Source organism: Amphibalanus amphitrite, unplaced genomic scaffold (assembly GCF_019059575.1).
Source record: "Amphibalanus amphitrite isolate SeventyFive unplaced genomic scaffold, NRLGWU_Aamphi_draft 001264F_arrow, whole genome shotgun sequence".
Taxonomy (NCBI): Eukaryota; Metazoa; Arthropoda; class Thecostraca; order Balanomorpha; family Balanidae; genus Amphibalanus; species Amphibalanus amphitrite.
Genome location: NW_024882757.1, coordinates 21,694 through 40,940, shown reverse-complemented (window position 1 = coordinate 40,940; position 19,247 = coordinate 21,694). Strand labels below are relative to the sequence as shown.

General features: G+C 47.0%; 1 protein-coding gene across 2 annotated transcripts; it reads right to left on the bottom strand.

Annotated features, from left to right (window-relative positions):
- Positions 1 to 15,350, bottom strand: LOC122371620 (myosuppressin-like). Of its 2 annotated transcripts, none has more exons than XM_043348053.1 (3): positions 15,105 to 15,350; positions 2,709 to 2,914; positions 1 to 900 (listed from the first exon to the last, which is right to left on the bottom strand). In XM_043348053.1, the coding sequence occupies exons 2-3, from the start codon at positions 2,908 to 2,910 to the stop codon at positions 812 to 814; spliced, it is 291 nt and encodes a 96-aa protein (XP_043203988.1). In that variant the 5' UTR covers positions 2,911 to 2,914; positions 15,105 to 15,350; the 3' UTR covers positions 1 to 811. The 2 variants fall into 2 exon arrangements, with proteins under 2 accessions (XP_043203988.1, XP_043203989.1); XM_043348054.1 differs by lacking the exon at positions 15,105 to 15,350 and adding an exon at positions 8,150 to 8,361.
- Positions 15,351 to 19,247: the final 3,897 nt, after the last annotated feature.

The following is a 19,247-nucleotide window of genomic DNA, read 5'->3' as shown; positions in this document are numbered from 1 at the left end:
GGTTCAATACATGTATTTATGTATTCATCTACGACCAGCTTGCTACAATACCCTATAACCAAACAATATATTTAAGTAAAATAAATATTCACTGACATTCTCGTACTCAACAGTGGAACATTTTGGATAATATTGCACTGTTGAAGTGAGAAGCAACAATCATATTTGTACGGAGACATTTATGCGTAGACGGATATTCGGTAATCATTCGTGAGCGTTTTAGGACCATATGCCAGACTTAAAGATGCCCTTATGAAATTGCAGTTCCGCAGTTACAGAGACATTGTAGTCTAAATCGTGGTACGATCACACTCACTTATATATAATTTGTTTATGTATTCATTTAAATGGAAATAGAACGCTGAACCTTTGATAAAATCTTCATTTCAGCAGCATTTCTTAAACGGCATTATTGACAAATTCGGCTGCAAAAGTCTCCGATAGATGGAAATCTGGCTAGCCACCTCGACTGTGGCCTGCTGGCGTTTCCTGCAGTAATTTGATAACGTCCCCGCACTGCTCTCTCGGCCGAGCGCGGCAGCGTGTCTGGCGGGTGCAGAGGTGGCTGTGTAGCACTCTCTGTGCGCGTCCCCGGAGGCCGTTGGCCGTCAGTCAGGTGGTGCCGCCATCGTGTGACCCGTTCCGCCAGCCGCTGCGCCCGGCCCGCTGCAACTGTGTTGTTTGCCGTGCGCCACCGATTGCCGCACAAGTCACCGGGATAGCCGCGCTGCGTCGGAGCGCCGCGCCGCCGCGTCGCGTTCGATGGTGGCGCGTCGGCGGCGGGTGGCGCGAATCGACGGGGGTGGGGTTGTTACACGCCAGATCGGCCGAACCGCAGGAATACGTGGTCCATGTCCTGTCGCTTAGCGCCGTTGTCACTGAAGCCGATCTGTCCCTGCACTGAAATCAAAACAGACGGGACTCATGTCAGAGTGGGTGTGGAGGAGATGTGGAAATGTGGAGGACTTATTGGGAGGGATGTGGATTGTGGGGCTGAGTGCCTGATAAACGAGATAAACGAGATAACACGATACGCTCGCAAACGAAATACGGTCTAAAATTTAAAGACGTTACATACATTGTATTTTCAGAATAGAATATGGAATGTTATAGATATGCTTTGTTGGGCTGAACTGATCAAACTAGCTATGCAATTCGTGATTTCGTCACATTAATGAACTGTAGTAGAACTGGTGCGTTAGAGAAAGTTTCCTTCCAACAGACGCCCTCTAAGACTTATGGTAGGAAAAACTTCCGTTCTTTTCTCACGGCGATTTACTGAAGTGTCTGTCTTCACACGGCATTTAGATGCCACTTAATCCCAAGCTAACTCAAGGACTACTGTGAAAATCAGCTTATCTCACTTTAGAAAGCTTTCACCACGCCTTCAGTTCTTAAGTTATCTTTATTCCGAGTCAGATCGAAGCAAAACGAAATTAGTATGTCGGTTAATTCCGATCCAAACACTTATATCTAGCAACGAAGAGAAATATGAGATCACATTATTTGGTAATTGCTTGGTTCTTAAGCTTGCTAGAAGAAGCTGAATGCTATCGCCCTATGTTTATGTAGTCTTAACCCTCGCATGTGTAGGGGGGGGTCGGATGGACCCCCCCCATGGTTTTTCGCGAATAACTCGCGTAAAAAGCGGCTGATCGCGACGAAACTTTCAGTACCCTCGCATTGATCAATTTTACACCTACCCTGAAAATTTCATGACCCTGACCCAAATGACCTTTGACCTGTGACCTCTTTTCCGAGACCATGTTTGGCCGGAATCGCGATTTCGCGTATGTCGGCTCGCACTAGCCGCGTGTTTGCAAGCTTTTCGTGGTTTCAAACGTTCAAACATGTGATTTGATGTTACTCCCGTGTGTGTCAAGGTCACCTGAAGGTCAGGTCAGGTCATTGACCTTTGGTGACCTCGGGTGACCTCGGGTCACTTTTTCGAGTTTTACATGTTTCTAGGCTAGTTTTTGGAGCTGAATTCGAATTTAGCAACCATTTGAACATTTACGAAGTAGTTTTGGTGACTTCGTAACATGTTACGAAGCTGTCAGAGGCGGTTGACCCGTACTACGAATACCCGTCACGACGCCTACTGGTTGACCTGACCTGACCTGACCCGACCTGGTCTAAATGCTTCAAGACATCATCTGTGATCAAAACTAACACGATATTCGTAATCAGCACCCCGAAAAACCCCTTAGCAGCCACACTTTACGACTTTCTAACAGGTCCCGATTTTCCCGACTTTGGGTCATTGACCTGACCTGGAAGGTCAACCAATGACCTAGGACCTTAAAATTGGATATCATCGGCTTCCTCTCGTCACGGGCAACACGCTCGTTTTTTCCGCGAAGCTCTAGCTCGATCAGGGGCCAAACGGCAAGGGGGGGGGGTCCAACCGACCCCCCCCTACACATTAGAAGCTGGCAAACGCCGCACACATGCGAGGGTTAATGTCTACCGCCTCAAAAAAGATGTGCTAACTTCTCTAGGGTGCGATAATCAGTGTCAGCATACCGACGCTAGTTCTTAGCCCAGACGCTCATTACGACTATTTTGGTGACGGTGCTAAAGCTAATGTGAAATGTCGGTGTCGGTGTCGGTGTCGGTGTCAGTTTCGGTGCCCGTTTCGTTTGTCTCCATTTCTGTTCTGTTAACGTGCCCCCTGCCTCACGTGCCCGCCGCGAGCGTCCACTCACACTCGTCCTCGAGGTAGTCCTCCATGGCCCGCTGAACCTCGCGCAGTGCCAGGATCTTGGTGCAAATGTTCTGTGTCCGCAGCGGCAGCTGGTCGAAAAACTCTGGTCGGCAGCCGTCGGCCGGCGCTGTGCTGGCAGGCGAGATCAACAGCAGGCAGCTGATGGCACACACCACCGCACTCACCATCGCTGGGAGCTGCATCGTCCTGAGAGAGAGAGAGGGAAGGGCAGGGCAGGTCAGGTCAGGTCAGGTCAGGTCAGGTCAGGTAAGGTTAGGTCAGATTAGGGTAAAATCAGGAGTTGTCAGTTTTACTCGAGTCGGGTCAGGCTGGGTTATGTCGGGTCTGACTAGCTCAGGTCAGGTCTGATCGGGTCAGGTCGGGTCGTTTCGGACATACTAGGTCAGATCAGTTCAGGTCAGATTAACACCCGAAGGATAAATTGGTAAGACCGGGAAAGGTCGAGTTAAAAAGGTCAGGCATACCGACAGATCACGGGTTAAAGGGACCCTCCCACCTTCAAAAAAGTTTATGAATTGGCATGAAAGTGATGTCGCTCGGTTTAGAAAGAGCGAAAACGAATATCTACCAAATTTCACCGAAAAATATTCACCGGTTTTCAAGATATTAGACTTTTACTTTTGTTTACTTTTTGGGATCTCCGCTGTTTCTAGCGACTTTATTTTAGAAGTGCGGCGTTTGCGGCAGATGTTGCGCGCAAACAGCATATACCACCGCGTGCTACAAAACGTTTTAGTCAAACATTTAAAAATCGTTAGATATCTGCGCTGACGTCACACATTCAGAGGGGTATTCCTAAGCATTAGCCCCTCTGAATCAAAATGCTGCAATTTTGAAATTCAATATTTCCGATTTAACCCGCGCCCCACTGGGGTCTGTGTATAACACGCCCTACTGGGGGGGGGGGGCTATTCATAGCCCCCCCTCCTAACTCCGAAACTACTGGGCCGATCGTCAAAATTCAAACGGCGTCTGATAGCTCCGGAAAAACTGTCGAGCGAAACCTAATTTCATTGACCTCGAGGTCACCGATGACGTCACAGGTCAGGTCAAAGTAAAAATTATTAGCACTTTGGCTTGTTCACATTTTGGGCTCTGGCCGCCGTCTTACAAGTCAGATCAGGCTCATTTTTGGTTTCCACACTCGTGAACAGATGCTCTAGATACCTTGCGGGTACCAAACTTGTACTTTGATTTTCAGGTCAGGGTCAGGTCATCACAGGTCACGAAAATATTATATCATGCGTCGGTCACGTGACACATGTTTTATGGTCCATTTAGGCCATAGATTTCGAATTTGATGTCTTCTATGTCATTCGAGGTCATTTTGAGTCGAATTTAGCTTAGGTCAGGTCACTTTCGGGTCAAAAAAGGTCAAATTTTGAAGTTGAAATTTTTCAACAAAAAAGGTGTCTATTGGATGCAGTTTGAGCTCAGGAACACGATGGTGCCATTTATATTGGTGTACGATGCCAAATACGTACTGAAAAATTGATTTGAAAAATTAATAATTGTGAATTTTTTGCAATAATGCGTATAACTTGGCCATTTTTGAAGATATTTAGCTAAAACTTGCTAGATTTAGTCATAATCATGCGTTCTGTCACATATATTCCGGTTTTTTTCGAAAAGTCAAAAACTTTTTGAAAAAAAAATATAAAAATATAAATTTTGAATATTATTATATAAAATTTTCGAAATTTTCAAAATTTTGAAAATCCGAGATAGCAGTTTGATAGCACGGTCAATTCTGAGTTCTTTCATGCAAAGAAATTGGATCTAGCTTAAAAACTGAGCTCTTGGGAGCGATTGCCGTGGTTCAATGTTTTGCGTCGAAATCGGACGAACATGACGTCACTCTGACGTCATTTTCCGGCCGACCTATGGTAGGTACGAAGTTCAAATTTTGACACAAGGTGTCAAATTGATGCAGCCGAAGGTACTGAAAGTTTGGCGTCGATCCGTCAAGCGGTTTGGAAGTTATTACAGAAAAACGGGAGAGGGGGCTATAAATAGCCCCCCCCCCCCAGTGGGGCGCGGGTTAAGGCATTTCTCGATGTTGTGAGTGCCGAAACCAGTAATTGTGAGCCAGGGACCCCATTTTGGCTATCTCAGCTCAAATCTAATGTTAAGGTGGGAGGGTCCCTTTAAGCGTTATACCGTAATAATCATCCAGCAGAAAAGGCGGATGGACGTGGTAGGCATAGGTTGGTCAAAGAGATGGTAATGATGGTTTAACGCGCTTCATATGCTTGAACTGTCCACTGCACATTTTAATGAATGTTCAATTACCTACCCAAAGCTACTTAACACACCCACAACGAACATTAACAAGTTCATACGGTAGAAGGATTAGGTAACACACCCGAATACTATATGCATAGTAATTTCTGAAAAATCGCTAACTTCAGATCTGACGCCCTACCTTTCTAAACTTTGTCTAGAGTGCTTTCAGCCGTTCCGGTAGGGATTCATGAGCTCTTAGAACGGCCCTTGATGTTGGTGGGCCCACGCGCCAGGGACTGATTGAGACGACTGAATCACTCCGTTCGTGGTATCGGTGCGGTCAGTTGCCTCGCCAGAGTGATCCACGATGGGGTCGAATGGAACAGTCGACGTCGTGCGGGCTTCCCCGAGGAAGGGCCGTATTTTTATATTTTCTTCAAAGGTATGGGCGGATTTCCGAGATAAGAACATAGGCTACGCACTACGTAGGTGCGCAGATCATGTCCCCCCTTGGGATGTTCCGAGCATTTGACATGGTGCATATCTTATCGATAAATTCAGTTCGGAACAGGATAGACTCAGATAGAATAGCTTATCGTAATCCAGATCACACTGAGCCCCTGGGCCCTGTAGCAGAAATACGTTAATCCCGTCAGATCTTTTAACTATGATTTAAATACGCGTTTGAATTCAAGAACAAAAGTGTGTCCACCATTTTCAATACTGGCGGAATCAATATCTCAGCTGTTTCCGGGAAGTGACAGGCATTCGATTAATCTTTGCCACATATCTCGGTCCAGAGTAACCATTCATCACTGATCGAAAGCTTGCTTTCAATTAAAAAAAAAAACTACAACACGTGTTATGACGGAACGTTTACTTTTCAAGCGGGCTGGTAAAAAAGTGGATATTTTTTTAACCATTATTTTGTACTGTGTAGCCATAAAACCCTGAACTTCTCGCACTTAGTTTAAAAAGTTGCATATTCTTCGTTTATTTGCTTCGTTCATTTGTTCGTCTTTTCTGTATTGATGAATTATCAGCGCAGGAGCTAACAGCTCGGTAGCTACAAGCCCCGAAAAATTGGCGCTGATAGATGACACCGCCACTGCCAATCAAGAGTGACAGCCGCCTGCGGTGACCTATGACCAGGTGACCGGTGACCGGGCAGCACAATGCCCTCGGGCGGTGCCGCCCCGACCCGACCGGTCTAATGGACGCCTGTCCGGAGCCTGCTGCCGCTCTCGGTCGACCTATTGGCCGGCATTGTCAGACGACCTGACCCGGGCGGGGCCCCCGGTAAAGCCGACACAAAGCGCCGTGACTGGTGCGTCGTGTCGCCGGCTCGTCGGCCCGGTGCGCACAGCCATTAGCGTGGGTAAACGTCGAGGTGTCACCGGTGCCGCCCCCGCCCCCGCCACCGCCCCCGCCCCGGCGGCAGGTACAGCTCTGTTGAGCCGCCGCCGCTCGGGGAAGACGGATGGCCCGGCTCACCGGGGGGCCGTCGGTGGCGCCTTGCCGTCGGAGCTAACGGGTCGGACCGATCCACGCTCGGGCGGGGCGACGACGACCGCCGCTGACTGTCCGCCCGAGGGGATCCGTGCCCAATGGTGCGCAGAGACGCACCTGCTGCACAAGAAACGACGCAGAGACGCGCCTGCTGCACAGGAAACGACGCAGGTCGCAGAGACGCGCCTGTTGCATATGAGCCGGTCTGGCGACAGTGGCCTGGTGGTGGTCCCGTGCGACACGTCAGGAAAAGCATGTGCCACAGACGCAAAGTCTGATCAATTTCACCAATCGCGTGCTTTAGCTCAATGGGGGCTGATACAGTGCTTCTAAATTGTTAGTTTTTGCTTGGCTAGGTATTCGTTGTGGCCCCTTTTTCACTGCGTCGTTACGTCAAGTTCAGACACTGCGGTACGGTCTACCTACGCAAAGTGTACGGCGGCACACTCAGCACAGTCTACCCACACAGAGATGTATGGCGGCGCAGTCTACCCACGCAGAGGTTATGGCGGCGCAGTCTATCTCTGGAAAGACTTCGCTATTGTCTCACGTAATCCAGCAACAAAAATGATAACACCGTTATTACACCATTGCACAATGGGACCGGAGCGAAAATTAGCGCGACATCGGTTTTCTTCGTGTTTCGTGCCCGCTTTCACATGAAAGGGACGATAGAATCATACAAATAGTAGTCGTTGTACTTTCTAAGCAATTTCTGATAAATTTAAATAATCAATCATTAGTAATTTAATTAATTAATTAATTGGTTAATTAATAAGTTGACCTGCGCCGACCCCGACTCGGTTCGGTCACGTGATAAGATGGCAACACCTGTCAGGTCAGGTCATGGCGGCACCGGAGATTCCGATAAGCAAATAATGTAGCCACCAAAACCATAATGGGAATCTGATGGCCTACATGACTATATAACAAATTAAGTACGGGTCAGAAAAGTGTATCAGACACTCCCAAAGCAGGTACGGATATGTCCGGACAAAACTTAAATATAGTTGGCACTTGGCATCCTTGTACAACTCCTGAGGCTCTGTTACTCACAGCTTCCGGCCGGCTCGCGGTGACCGCGCACGGCCAGCGCCGGCGACCTGAAGTAAAAAAAGCCCCTCATTTTCGCTGTGGCAAGCTGAGACAGCTGGACTATACATTTTATGAAAGGCAATTGATTGGTAAACACCATAAAGATAAAAGAAGAGCGGGACCTAGCGGGACTTTTTATATCGGCATTCCAGAATATTTATAACAGCAAAATTAACTCACAATTTGAAAAGCATCTAAGAAAACTTAACATTTGAAGCGTATTTATATATTCCGCTAAAAGTTTTTCTTTCCATCGTGAAGCCCATGGTCTAAACTAGCAGGCTAGACCCCGAAAATATTGATAAAGCCGTCTAATATATATTTTTTTCTTGCCTACATTAGATGCTACTTTTCTCCGTACGAAAACGGGTCTACGATGCTTTTCACGGAACTTTGTGTTTGGGCTGATGTGGCGTGGACGCTGTACACTATGGACAAAAAATATTTGCAGATTCGTGGTCCATGGACATTTCTGAATTATATGACACAGTTTAACTAAATTTGGGAAAGGTCGGCAAATCCACCAATGTCGCGCTAATTCCGGCCGCGGTCCCATCGTACATTGGTTACGTGAGACAAGCTAGGACTGACCTATTTATTTGACGTGCTTGAGCTAGTTGATGTCTCTTGATGAAGTGAGGCGGGACACTCGCATTGTTTATTCAAAAAAGGACACTTAAATATTTCACCACTACGTTCATGCAATAAATGCATGTGTCATGACATGTGCCTAATCGGGCTAAACTTGACATGAAGGGCAACGCCAGAAAATTGCTATCACGAGCTATCATTGATAACTTTTTAAATATCGAGCAAAAATAAAGACCACTTTTTCAGCAGTATTTATGAGAATTAAAGCGCAGTGATGCCTAAGGCGCCCCCTAGGGTGACAGCCTGAAGTCTGAATGTGCTTTGCCAAATGCCAGCTGGCTTTAATATTCGCGGTGAGAGATCTATGGCGTCACACCAATGGAACTATCATTTCTACGCTATTCTGTCTGGTGCAGACTGCCTAACGCCGGTAATAGATCGTCATTCACGGAAGTCTGTTGTCGAGCTGCAGACATTGCCCTGGGGGCAGGGATTGGTTACAGAGATATTCAACTGGCTCCTAAAGGTTGTGATTGGTTCTCTATTCACTGGATCATCTTAATTTGCACACAAAAAGCCAGCGTACATACTATTGCGGTTCTGGATTTTCGCTCGTCACATAATCATTACGAGCTCCCAGCCTTATATGTATATCAATGCCGTCTTCGTGCATTCAGTTATCATTGCATAATGTATTACAGTGTGGGTCCAATGATCTGCTTATAAAGTAATGGTAGCAGTATTCCACCAGTTTCCATACTATTCCGTATGGTGCAGCGTATGTCATGATTGAGCACGGAATGGGAGCATCTAAGAGATTTAATGGGAATAATAACTGAAATCCACTTTGATAATGGAGGAACTAACATGCTAAAAAATAATGAAAATGACCAAATAAAACTTATAAAATAACGAAACGCAAGGAAAATATAAACCGAATAATAGTCGATTACACTTACGTCGAATATATCGGTGATTTGACTGGCCGGATTTGATGATTGGATGGACTATCATGGCTCGGCTTACGCCCACGCCAGTCACTGGCTCCTCAATATTCCAGCATTGCCCTACCGACAACGTTGCATGTGCATTGCACATTGCACATTGCACACTCCACAGCGCACACTGATGCAACGCGCTTTGAGTGTAACGGCTTTACCGGTCTTTGAGCGGAGAGTGTTCGTAGGCAGGCGCACAACACTTCGGGTACCAAAATCCCCTTTTTCTACCGGGAGGAGCCTGTCACTCATAGCCTGACACCTGCATGCCTTGCTGTTAGAATAATACTCACGGATCCACCTGTTCCACGGGCCGGAGTGAATCATTCCAATCTGATAGGATCACACTGCTATTGAATGGCCCCCTGCTGTTCCCTCTCTTCTGCCGCTCGGAAAGTACTAAGGAGCACACCATGCGTTCCTGTCGGGCCTCGGGGTCGTGACCCTCCAATCCGGTCACCTTCGATCACACATGCCGACGTCTGCGTTCGGCACTGATAGCGACAGTTTGTCCAGTGAGGACACGCTGCCGTCCACCGACCAATTACCGTGCCGTGCCTGTGCTGTGTCGACGACCGCACGGCGAGCAGATGGGACTGTTTGTCCCAGCAGCGCCGACCGCACCTCCAACAGCAGGTATTGCTGCAGGTGGAACGGGCAAATAGTCCTCACAAACACGCGTTTACACTCAGACAGGCCACAAATATACACAATCACCGCGCACTGCAGTACGCAAATATACTCCTGCTGCCTGCATTGAGGCCTGCCGTGAGCCTGTTATATATGCACAACGGAAAACAGTCCTACAGGTAACCCAGGAATATTCACAGGCAAAGCTAACCTTATACCCCATCCCATTGTTGTTACTCAAGGCTCTTGTATTTTAGGATGGAGGTATTATTTCTGTTCTGAGCTATCATCTATGTATATAGTGCAACATTTCGCGGCGAAGATAAAAATCAACGGATGTCTTTAACCTAAACTTAATAGCATCTTCAGCACCTTCGGGAGAGCCTTTTGAATGTGCATTGTGCTATTTCTGCGCGGTCCTGTTCTCCATATGCAAAACATGCATGTACGGACTACGGAGGTAGTTATTCATAAATAAACATTACAAACATGCAAGTTCATGGTATTTAGGAGCGATCTTTACTTAGTTTGACCGAGGCCTACGCTCAATGCCTATATATGCTTTGATCATTGCAAAAATAAGCTTGAAACGAAATTTAAAGGACGACATTTATAAGTGTCCAATGTCCATGTTCCGATAAACGGATGCTATCTAGCTCGGCAGTCGTTCAGCACCAAGAAGAAAATAGGCGAAGCCATGGATCACCAAAGCTACTGGCGAGGTCAAGTATACAAGACCGTGTCAAGTTAAAGAGCAGCACGAACTTGGTGTGTGGGAACCGTCACTGGTGACGGTACTGAGGCAAGATATTGATTGGCTAAACCGTTAATATCCTTCATGCTCATTGCTCAACTCTTTGAAGCAGCCCTATTTTCTATATTTTACCATCATGCTGGGTGTAAGCCTTAAAGGGTCTCCCTCCACCATTCTGTCATTCTCTATATAGGTGCCCACCTACGTGGATTCGTTCTAATTTATTTTCAGTCTCAGCATTGTGTGTGACCCGAGTAGCCGTTCACAGCCCCATTCTCGACTTTCCGGACGCCTCGACCGGATCCTATGTAGTGGGAGAAGGTCGGTTGGCCTGTAGCGCAAACGAAGCCAGCCCGGTCCCGTGGCTCAGTTGCCGGCATTGTTCACATGCATTGTTCACATTGTTCACATGACAGGCGTCGGCGCGACTATCGTCAGCCCGTGATTAGTTGCCCTGTATGGACAGCCCGTAGAATAAACAGGGCGCGCGACGGCGGCAAATTTGGCCACCACGAGCACCAAATTGCCCAGGAACATGCTCTTAAACAGAAGGGTGTGTGACTTTGAGATGAATACGATCAGGCCGTGAATCATCCATTCGATGCGGGGCCATGATGGCTATTGGCAAGTTATGAACGTACTACCTTTGGTAATTGAGGTAGCAAGAATACATATTGAAATGACATTTACAAACATTCACTGTTTTCGAGTTTTTCAAATGGAAAACTAAAAATTGCATTATTTTTAAGCTATATTTCAACGATGCTTGGGAAGCATGCATTGTTGCTCTTAGGATCAATAACGACGAACCAGAAACTAAAGCATCCGAAATATGTTTGTATTTTTTATTAAGGCATATATGATAATAGCAACGTCACCTTTTCAACTATGGTAGGGTGAAGGTGTTATGTAGATTGTAGAATACCTAGATGTCTTAAATTTAAGCAATTTTGCTTTGGAACTTAGGCATTTCATGCAGTAATATTGGAGACGTATCAAATTGAGAATCAATTTATAACCAGGTTTAAAAGCATCACATAAACTCAACTAACCAAATTATATTGGCACTCAGTAGAACGGGCGGATTCAAACTTATAATACGATTGTCTACTTCCGTATTTCACGTTGATTTTGATTTTACGAAGTGTGGGTGCAGGAGCCGATTTCCTGAAATCTTTCACGGCGAATCTCGCATGATTAGCCAGCGCAAGTTTGGCTGGGAGTGGTACCGACTAAGAACGTGGGTCACATGCGGATGGAAGGTTACAACGGGCAGATCGTAGATGCCCGTCAGGCGCACACTGAAATTACTTTACGAAGTTGTGTGCCACATGTCGCGGGAGATGTGCCAAATATAAAACATGCATTAAACAGGTGTTCAATAATTCTGCCTGTAGCATAAAGAGAGCTGACCCTAGAGTGAATACGTATGAGGTATGGCGTGACGTCATCCATCTCCGGTCTCCTACACAGTTAACTGGTGCGTTCAGAAGAGTGACGTTGCGCGTACTCCCACCACGGCTATCTTTGTCATGGTTGCCACCCTTCGACACTGAATCTGTGCCCTCTCCCATGCGGACCAGCTGTAACGGAGCTTTGTGAACTCCTATGGTAGCTAGAAATGCAGGGCAATGGTGAAATCGTTCACAATAGCCGTCTTCACGACGGATTACCTGGCGAGTGCACCAAACTTGACCAAATCTGCACCAAATCTCTTGTACAACTATCTCCATATAATTATCTTATTTATTTCAGTGTTTTAATCGAAAGTAGGTAATGTCTAATAATGTGAAATATCTGGTAGGTATATAGGAAACTGCATGCAGTGTGCAACCCAAACTGATAACTTCTAAGATACACAAGCCGTTTTCACGACGGGCTATCCGGCGAATGCACCTAATTTGACCAAGTCTGCACCTAATCTCTTTAGCAGCAAATTTCTTCATTTTATGAATTTATTTCAGTGTTTTGATCGATCATGGTCTCTGATAATATGACAAAGCAGGCATATAAGCAATTAGTGCAGCCCTAGCTGATAGCTACTAATAGACACACTGAACCTAATTTGACTCCAAATCTGCACCTAACCTGCACCAGATGTGCACTAAATGTGTACCTACCAGATGGCCGTCGTGAACACGGCTACAATGAACCTAATTTGGCCAAACCTGTACCTAATTTGACCAAATCTGCACCAACTCTGCACCTAATGTGCGCCAAATGTGTACCAGATAGCCGTCGTGGAAACGGTTTATAATGGCCATTAGTTCAAGTTAGTTTGATATGGGACGGCAAGGGGATATCATCTTCGAATCGTATCGGACTATTGGAATAGTAAAGTAGGTAGCCGTTGCGCAGGGGCGGAATCGGAAATTCATATATACAACTCAAATCACGCCGAATTTGAATGAGGTGCTGTAATTGTCAACATGTGCAGTACAATTTAATAAACTTCACAAGAGGCAAAGAACAAAACCATGGATAAATAATAATGCTCAAACTATCGACGCTATAAACCACCAAAGTTGGTGGGGTTTCTTCAATATACCTACTTCTTCTTCTTCAATATACTACTCTATAATACCTCAACAGTTTCTTCAATATACTTCAATGTGTAGGTATCCTCAGTCATTACAAAGTCAATACAGCCCTGTATCATCACTTTTGGTCTGTTTAGTACATACTTGGTGAGTTGTTGCTCGTCGCATTTATCCGTTCTAAGCCAAAGTTTCGCTGATATCATGGCCATGGAAGTTGGAACTCAGTAAGTGACGGTATTCAACTAACCGTAACAGCAGATATGGCCGAAAAGTGAACTTCATGCCTTCATTAGTAGCATGCAGATGCGGGTTCTTTACGACATTCCGACGTTGAGCTGTTGAATGCCGCTGGTTATACCGTTATGCTGCTCTTCAAATTTCATATATGCTGTCATCTGCATGATTTATGTGGCAAATATGTGAATCTGACGGAACTGAAAATACTGCTGGACAATATAGTATGAAATGTGGGCAATTTATGTCATGCATCGTCACCATAAAGTTCAATAATAAAACTCGCGTTACATTAATCACGTGTTCTGCTTTACAGTGCGCGGGAAATGGGTTGCACTGTTACACCTATATTACTCGTACATCCATGCCTATACTGCTAATGCTGTTGCAAAGTGATCAGCTCTGGTTGTGGTCTACGGCATGACATTGATACGGGTCTTATATCTTGTCCCAAGGGGCTAGACTAGCTCGATACGTTGTTTTAGCCTGACCATTTAAACCATTTAAAAGGAGAGAAGCAAACTGCTAATTCATGAATAAGGCCATGTGCTTTAATTAGCATTACAAAATGCGTGTCATTCCGTTACATTTAATTCAACTGTTGAAGGCTGCTTTGCGTTTCCGATTCGTATTCAGTCAGTCACTTAGGAGCAAGTATTCGGGCAAGACCCCGTTTCCGACCGCTGCCCTTCACCGAAATGTGAACGTACGACTGGGAGGCCCACTATCTGAACATATTGATGAGAAGAGACTGAAAATGGCGTGGGGGTGGACTGTTGAGATCCACACCTACGGTAAGGTGGTGGGTGGTTGGCAGGACAGACAGACGAGCTAACTGACCATACCAGAAAGTTCAGACGAATTTTGTGACCACCGGTCAGCGGTCAATGGTGATGGGAGTCGTGGAATTTAGTAGTCAGGCCAATGATGACTTGTGACAGGTTGGAAATGAGCGTCAGAGAGCGACCCTGAAGTAGGTATTCACTCACTCGCTATGGCCAGTCGTTGCAGAAATAACAAACGGTCAGTGGATTGGGCAGCGCAAGAGGGAGCCTGCTTCCGCGGTTAATGAAAAAGGATCAAATTCCGACAATACACGAAATAATGGATTCTTTTTTAGACCGGCGCTGATCCAAAATTCTTGATCTGCCGCTGAATTACGCGTAATTGCTTATTGCCGCTTCAGTTAAGATAAGCTGAACCTGACAATTGATATCAAAGGCGAGTGATTTATCGGTACGAATTGGTGTTAAGGGCAGTCTATATTGCGACCCAAGATGTAACGTACACTTGTTGTCGAAAAGTTGCGCGAACTGCATAAGTTAGAGTCTCAAGAGTGTAATTGATATATTCATAGCCGGACTCTGGTACGTGACACTAACCGACTTCATTTGGGCTGTAACGCAACTCCACGCATACCTGGCGCATACCAGTTCATCAGGAGCTAATAGAAAATGGTGAAGTGGTTTGCAGAAGGCTCCATCACCTTGCCGGCTATGCCAACTTAAGTACTCACCCGATCAAGCCGGTTGGGCGAGTAAATGACAGTGAATGATTGAAGTCATACGTCTGTGCTGATATGTCGTCTTCAGTCTTCATTTTTATGACCGAAGTCATATGCGTCTTATAATGTTAGAAGGATGGTATGTCAGGATGTCAATGATTGCAGTGTTTCGTATGACAAGTTTTTTCAACAGTTAATTGTCTGGTCACCTCGAGAAGTCGCCGTCTGTCTGTCGGCGGCGGCGCAACTGGGCTGCGGCGGTAACAACTGAAGAGCAGGCTGGCCGGTCGGTTACCTGTGACGGTGTGTGAGCAGTACGCAGCGCTGAGCCCGCGGGGTGCAGGACGCCGAGGACGGGCAGCAGCGGCCGGACGGACGGCGGTGGCAGCGGCGGCCGGTCGGGGGACGAACTGGCTACACTGGCCGGCGGCGACCCCGGGTCACTTGCCGCCGGCCGCGCCGACCGGCCGGCGCACAGCGGCCGCCCCCGCCCGGCGCACAGCCGCCGCCCCCGCCCGGCCGACCGGGGACGTCACCGCCCTCAGGGTGCACCGACACACCGCGGCCACAGCGGGCTGATAGCAGGCGTCTGACAAACATTCGTTGCCAAACACAGCCACCCCCGACAGGACACCTTCTCAGAAAGGTACCCATACGCCCGTCACATCCCGGGCGATTATCTCTGAAATCACGAGCTTCCGCCGCCGCCACGCAAATCAGCGATGTGCTAGAAGTGATTAGTCGAGTGACAGTGACATGCCGGAGCACAGTCTGGCCTCTCTTCATCTCTGAAAACCAACGCGTACAGAGGATTCTGGTTAAAATGTCAACATGTATCATTTAACCCGCACCCCGCTGGAGGTCCTGCATCCTGGATTTCCACGCCCTGCTGGGGGGGAGGGTAAGTACCCCAATTCTAACTCAGCTCCTGGGCCACGTAGCGGCACGCCGTAGGCGGTGGTCGAAAGAGGGTAAAAAATAATGAAAAACTTCACTTCTTAGGTCAGGTCAAAGGTCAGGTTATCAGAGATCATCGAAAGTAAAATTTCGCCATTTTTCAGGTCAAACTTCGACTATTTTCGACGAACCGGCACATAGCTCAGGAACGGATAGAGCTACGGTGCCGGAGAAAGGCGCATTCGATAGGTCTTTTAACGGACTTTCTGTGTGATTCTTTCATATTTGACCTCAGGTCAACGGTGGTGATTATTGTTGGCAACTTTATCTCTAAACTCCTGAATTTTCGACAGCTGAATTTTACTGTTTCTCTCTCTCTCTCTCTCTCTCTCTCTCTCTCTCTCTCTCTCTCTCTCTCTCTCTCTCTCTCTCTCTCTCTCTCTCTCTCTCTCTCTCTCTCTCTCTCTCTCTCTCTCTCTCTCTCTCTCCCCCTCTCTCTCCCTCTCTCTTTCTCCCTCGACCAATCAACTCCCTTCCCATTGCGCTTTAATCGCCCCCTCATCAGCCCGCGCGCGCGCTGTCTGCGCTTGACGTAGTGCGGCACAGCCTACCTTCAGGCGCTCACTACTGCTGCCATCTAGCGAGTAAATTATCAGTGTCTTCACAATCGGTGCGCCTCCGTGTATTAGCATTACTGAGCATAGTATTGGGAGTCTATTCACATGGAGTGGCCCGTTCCACGTGATAACGATTAAAAGTACGCAGAAATGCGTAATGGCCTGCCTATTTAGCACAACTGCCTGCCTGTATCGCGCAGAAGCCCTTCTGTTGATAGAAAGCGCAATAGTCCGTCTACCTATATATGTATATGTGTATTGAGTGTTTTGGCTATTAAAGTAATACGAGCACTGTCACCCTACGAAGAGAAATATTGTCATATTTGTCACCGTCAACTATCCTTCTTCCAGCTGGTGAAACAGTGCGCAGACGGTTGACACCCTAATACACGGTCTCTCCAACCCATTTCGTGGCGAAGTCGGGTAGCTTTTGGGCTTGCGTTTGTGCCCAACTACTCCATAAATAGAATCACGCACAAGACTGTCGGTGAGGCTAGTCCTTGTGTTCTGGTAAGTTCTGAGAGGGAGGCGCTACACTCGGTCCGACGCAGATGTTATCGCCGGGGCAGGCTGATTGCAGCGTGACCAACTAAGACAGTGATCGACAGAGAGAGAGAGAGAGAGAGAGGGAGAGAGAGAGAGAGAGAGAGAGAGGGAGAGAGAGAGGGAGGGAGAGGGAGGGAGAGAGAGAGAGAGAGAGAGAGGGAGGGGGAAGGGAAGGAGAAGGGGAGACAGAGGAGAGTGGAGAGACTGGAGAGTGGACAGGGACAGATCGATTAAAGGCGAGATGCTGTTAAACAGGCTTTGAGGAAGATGTGCATCTGCCGTTTCTTTGTTATGAACAACTGCCTCTGACTGCAAAGTCTACTTTCAAGCATGACTATTAATGTTGCATATTAAAACAATACTGATGTCATGCATCATCTTACTATCTTTGTGTTGCAAATTCCAAAAAGGTGCATACAATTATGCAGTCAGAACTTAAGATATCCATAATGGCCGTCGATTATTGGCTGAGTGTCATTAATTTCTGACCTACGCACTTCTCGTGTGCGGTACTCATCATCTACCTCTTTCGTGGTGGGACAATGTGACTAATTCCTGCACCGATGAAAATGGCGACCCGTCGGCAGAGCCCCAGGTGGCCGGACACAATCAGCTGACGACGAGCGCCCTCACGCAGCTGTGGCGTCACGGGGGACCGCCGCGGGCCGTCCCTGAGGTCTGCGAACGCCCCGCGGAACCGTCCACTGACGTGACGAACGGCGGTTACGGCTGAAGGGGACTGCGCCGGTGATGACAACCAGATGCCCAGGGGGTGTCGCTGGGATAAACCCTGGGATTAGGCAGCAATGACTGATGAGTAATGACAGCCGGCATGCATTCAATGGTTCGAATCATGAACAGGATTACGGAGATGCATCTTCCCAGCTACATGTGGCTGGGGAGTTTTGGGCTCTGTGCAAAGGTACTGGGTGAAAATTCAGTTAGGTACATACCTACATTACTTGTCGACTAAAAGGGTCTATGAGTGGTCTGAAATCGAATCAATAGATCATACAGTTTGTATTATGTTGAGGCATAAGTGCATATAAATTCAAGGTTTTTTCTTGTATACTGTTCTAAAAGTTATCACACAATAAAACACTTCAGATGTGCTTTGGTTGATCAACCACCCAATGTCAAAGCTGTCGTTTACCATTTCTGCATTTGCCACAGTTTTGACAGTTTGCCGTGAAAGAATGGGACCCAAGAACTGCGGTAGGTGGCATAAGAACACCGTAAAAACACCGTAGAGACTAACTCATAGTCAGAACATTTCCATGTTAACACCCTCGACTTTATATTTGATAGATATACATAGTTTGAAATCCAAATAAATCAATTACTTCTCTCCTGGCATACAAATATCTGCGTCTTTGTTCTTTCATTTTTTATCCAGCCTATTTGATCTGTTTAGACATACGATATTATTTTATTGGCCTATATGCTACGCATCAAGTATACGCAACTGCTTCTGTACATCTTTATAAACTGGTTATATTGTGCCCCTGCCTATCGGTGTATCTCGAGCAAAACACTAAGGACTGGCTTAAGTCAATAACGAACAATATTTGTTCTATTAACCACCACTGAACCATTAGCCCCTGGGGTCGGCACGGGTTATCCCAAGGGGGTTCCCCTCAAAACCTCATTATTCGATGCATGGTCGATCGTTGATCTATTATCTATAACGCATGACGAGGCTTTGTGTATGCTTAGTTGGCAATCGGCATCGCTAAAGTTCCTAGTCCTAATCAATGGAAGTCGGCTAGGCTAGGTGCTTATCGGTTAAACACGCATATGTGGTGTCCAGTGTGGGTAGTTTACTTAAGGTTTAGGTGTTGCGTCTTATTGCTGTTTCTAGCAATTTCCAATACTTCCAAAGTGCTAAGTTAGAATGACTATTGTTTCTGAAAAGGTAATTAAATTGGCTATGAGCTGTGTGAAGCAGTGTCATACCTACATGCTAAGGGTAGGTAGGTACCTGAAGTTACTTATACGTTACGTGGTAATAAATAATTCGCGTTCCATATGTTTGCGTGTACAATGTGGGACGTGATTTGCTGTCTGGTTTTATTGGGACTGATATCTCGGTGTCAGCTGTTCGTCTCCTGTGCCGGTCCTCGGCGCGTCTCAGGTCAGTCGTCTCCTGTGTCTACTGAGTGGCCCAACTTGCCTCGTTAGCGCTGGCTAGACCAGGCGGGTGACACAGCGATACCCCCCCCCCCCCCGTCCCCCTCCCCCAGATCCGTCACGGTGGCGGCCAGGTGACGGGATAAAAACCTCGGCTGACGTCCGACCCACGTCAGCAGCACGCAGCCCCGCGGCCCGGCGGCGGCCTCACGAATAGTGAGTGGATCGCTCAAAACACACCAGCGGGG

Excerpts from the sequence above, each read along its gene's own strand:
- LOC122371620 (XM_043348053.1), bottom strand. The coding sequence starts at position 2,910 with ATGCAGCTCCCAGCGATGGTGAGTGCGGTGGTGTGTGCCATCAGCTGC. Across the intron at positions 901-2,708 it reads GGACTACCTCGAGGACGAGT|TGCAGGGACAGATCGGCTTC; the intron begins GTGAGTGGACGC and ends TTTTGATTTCAG.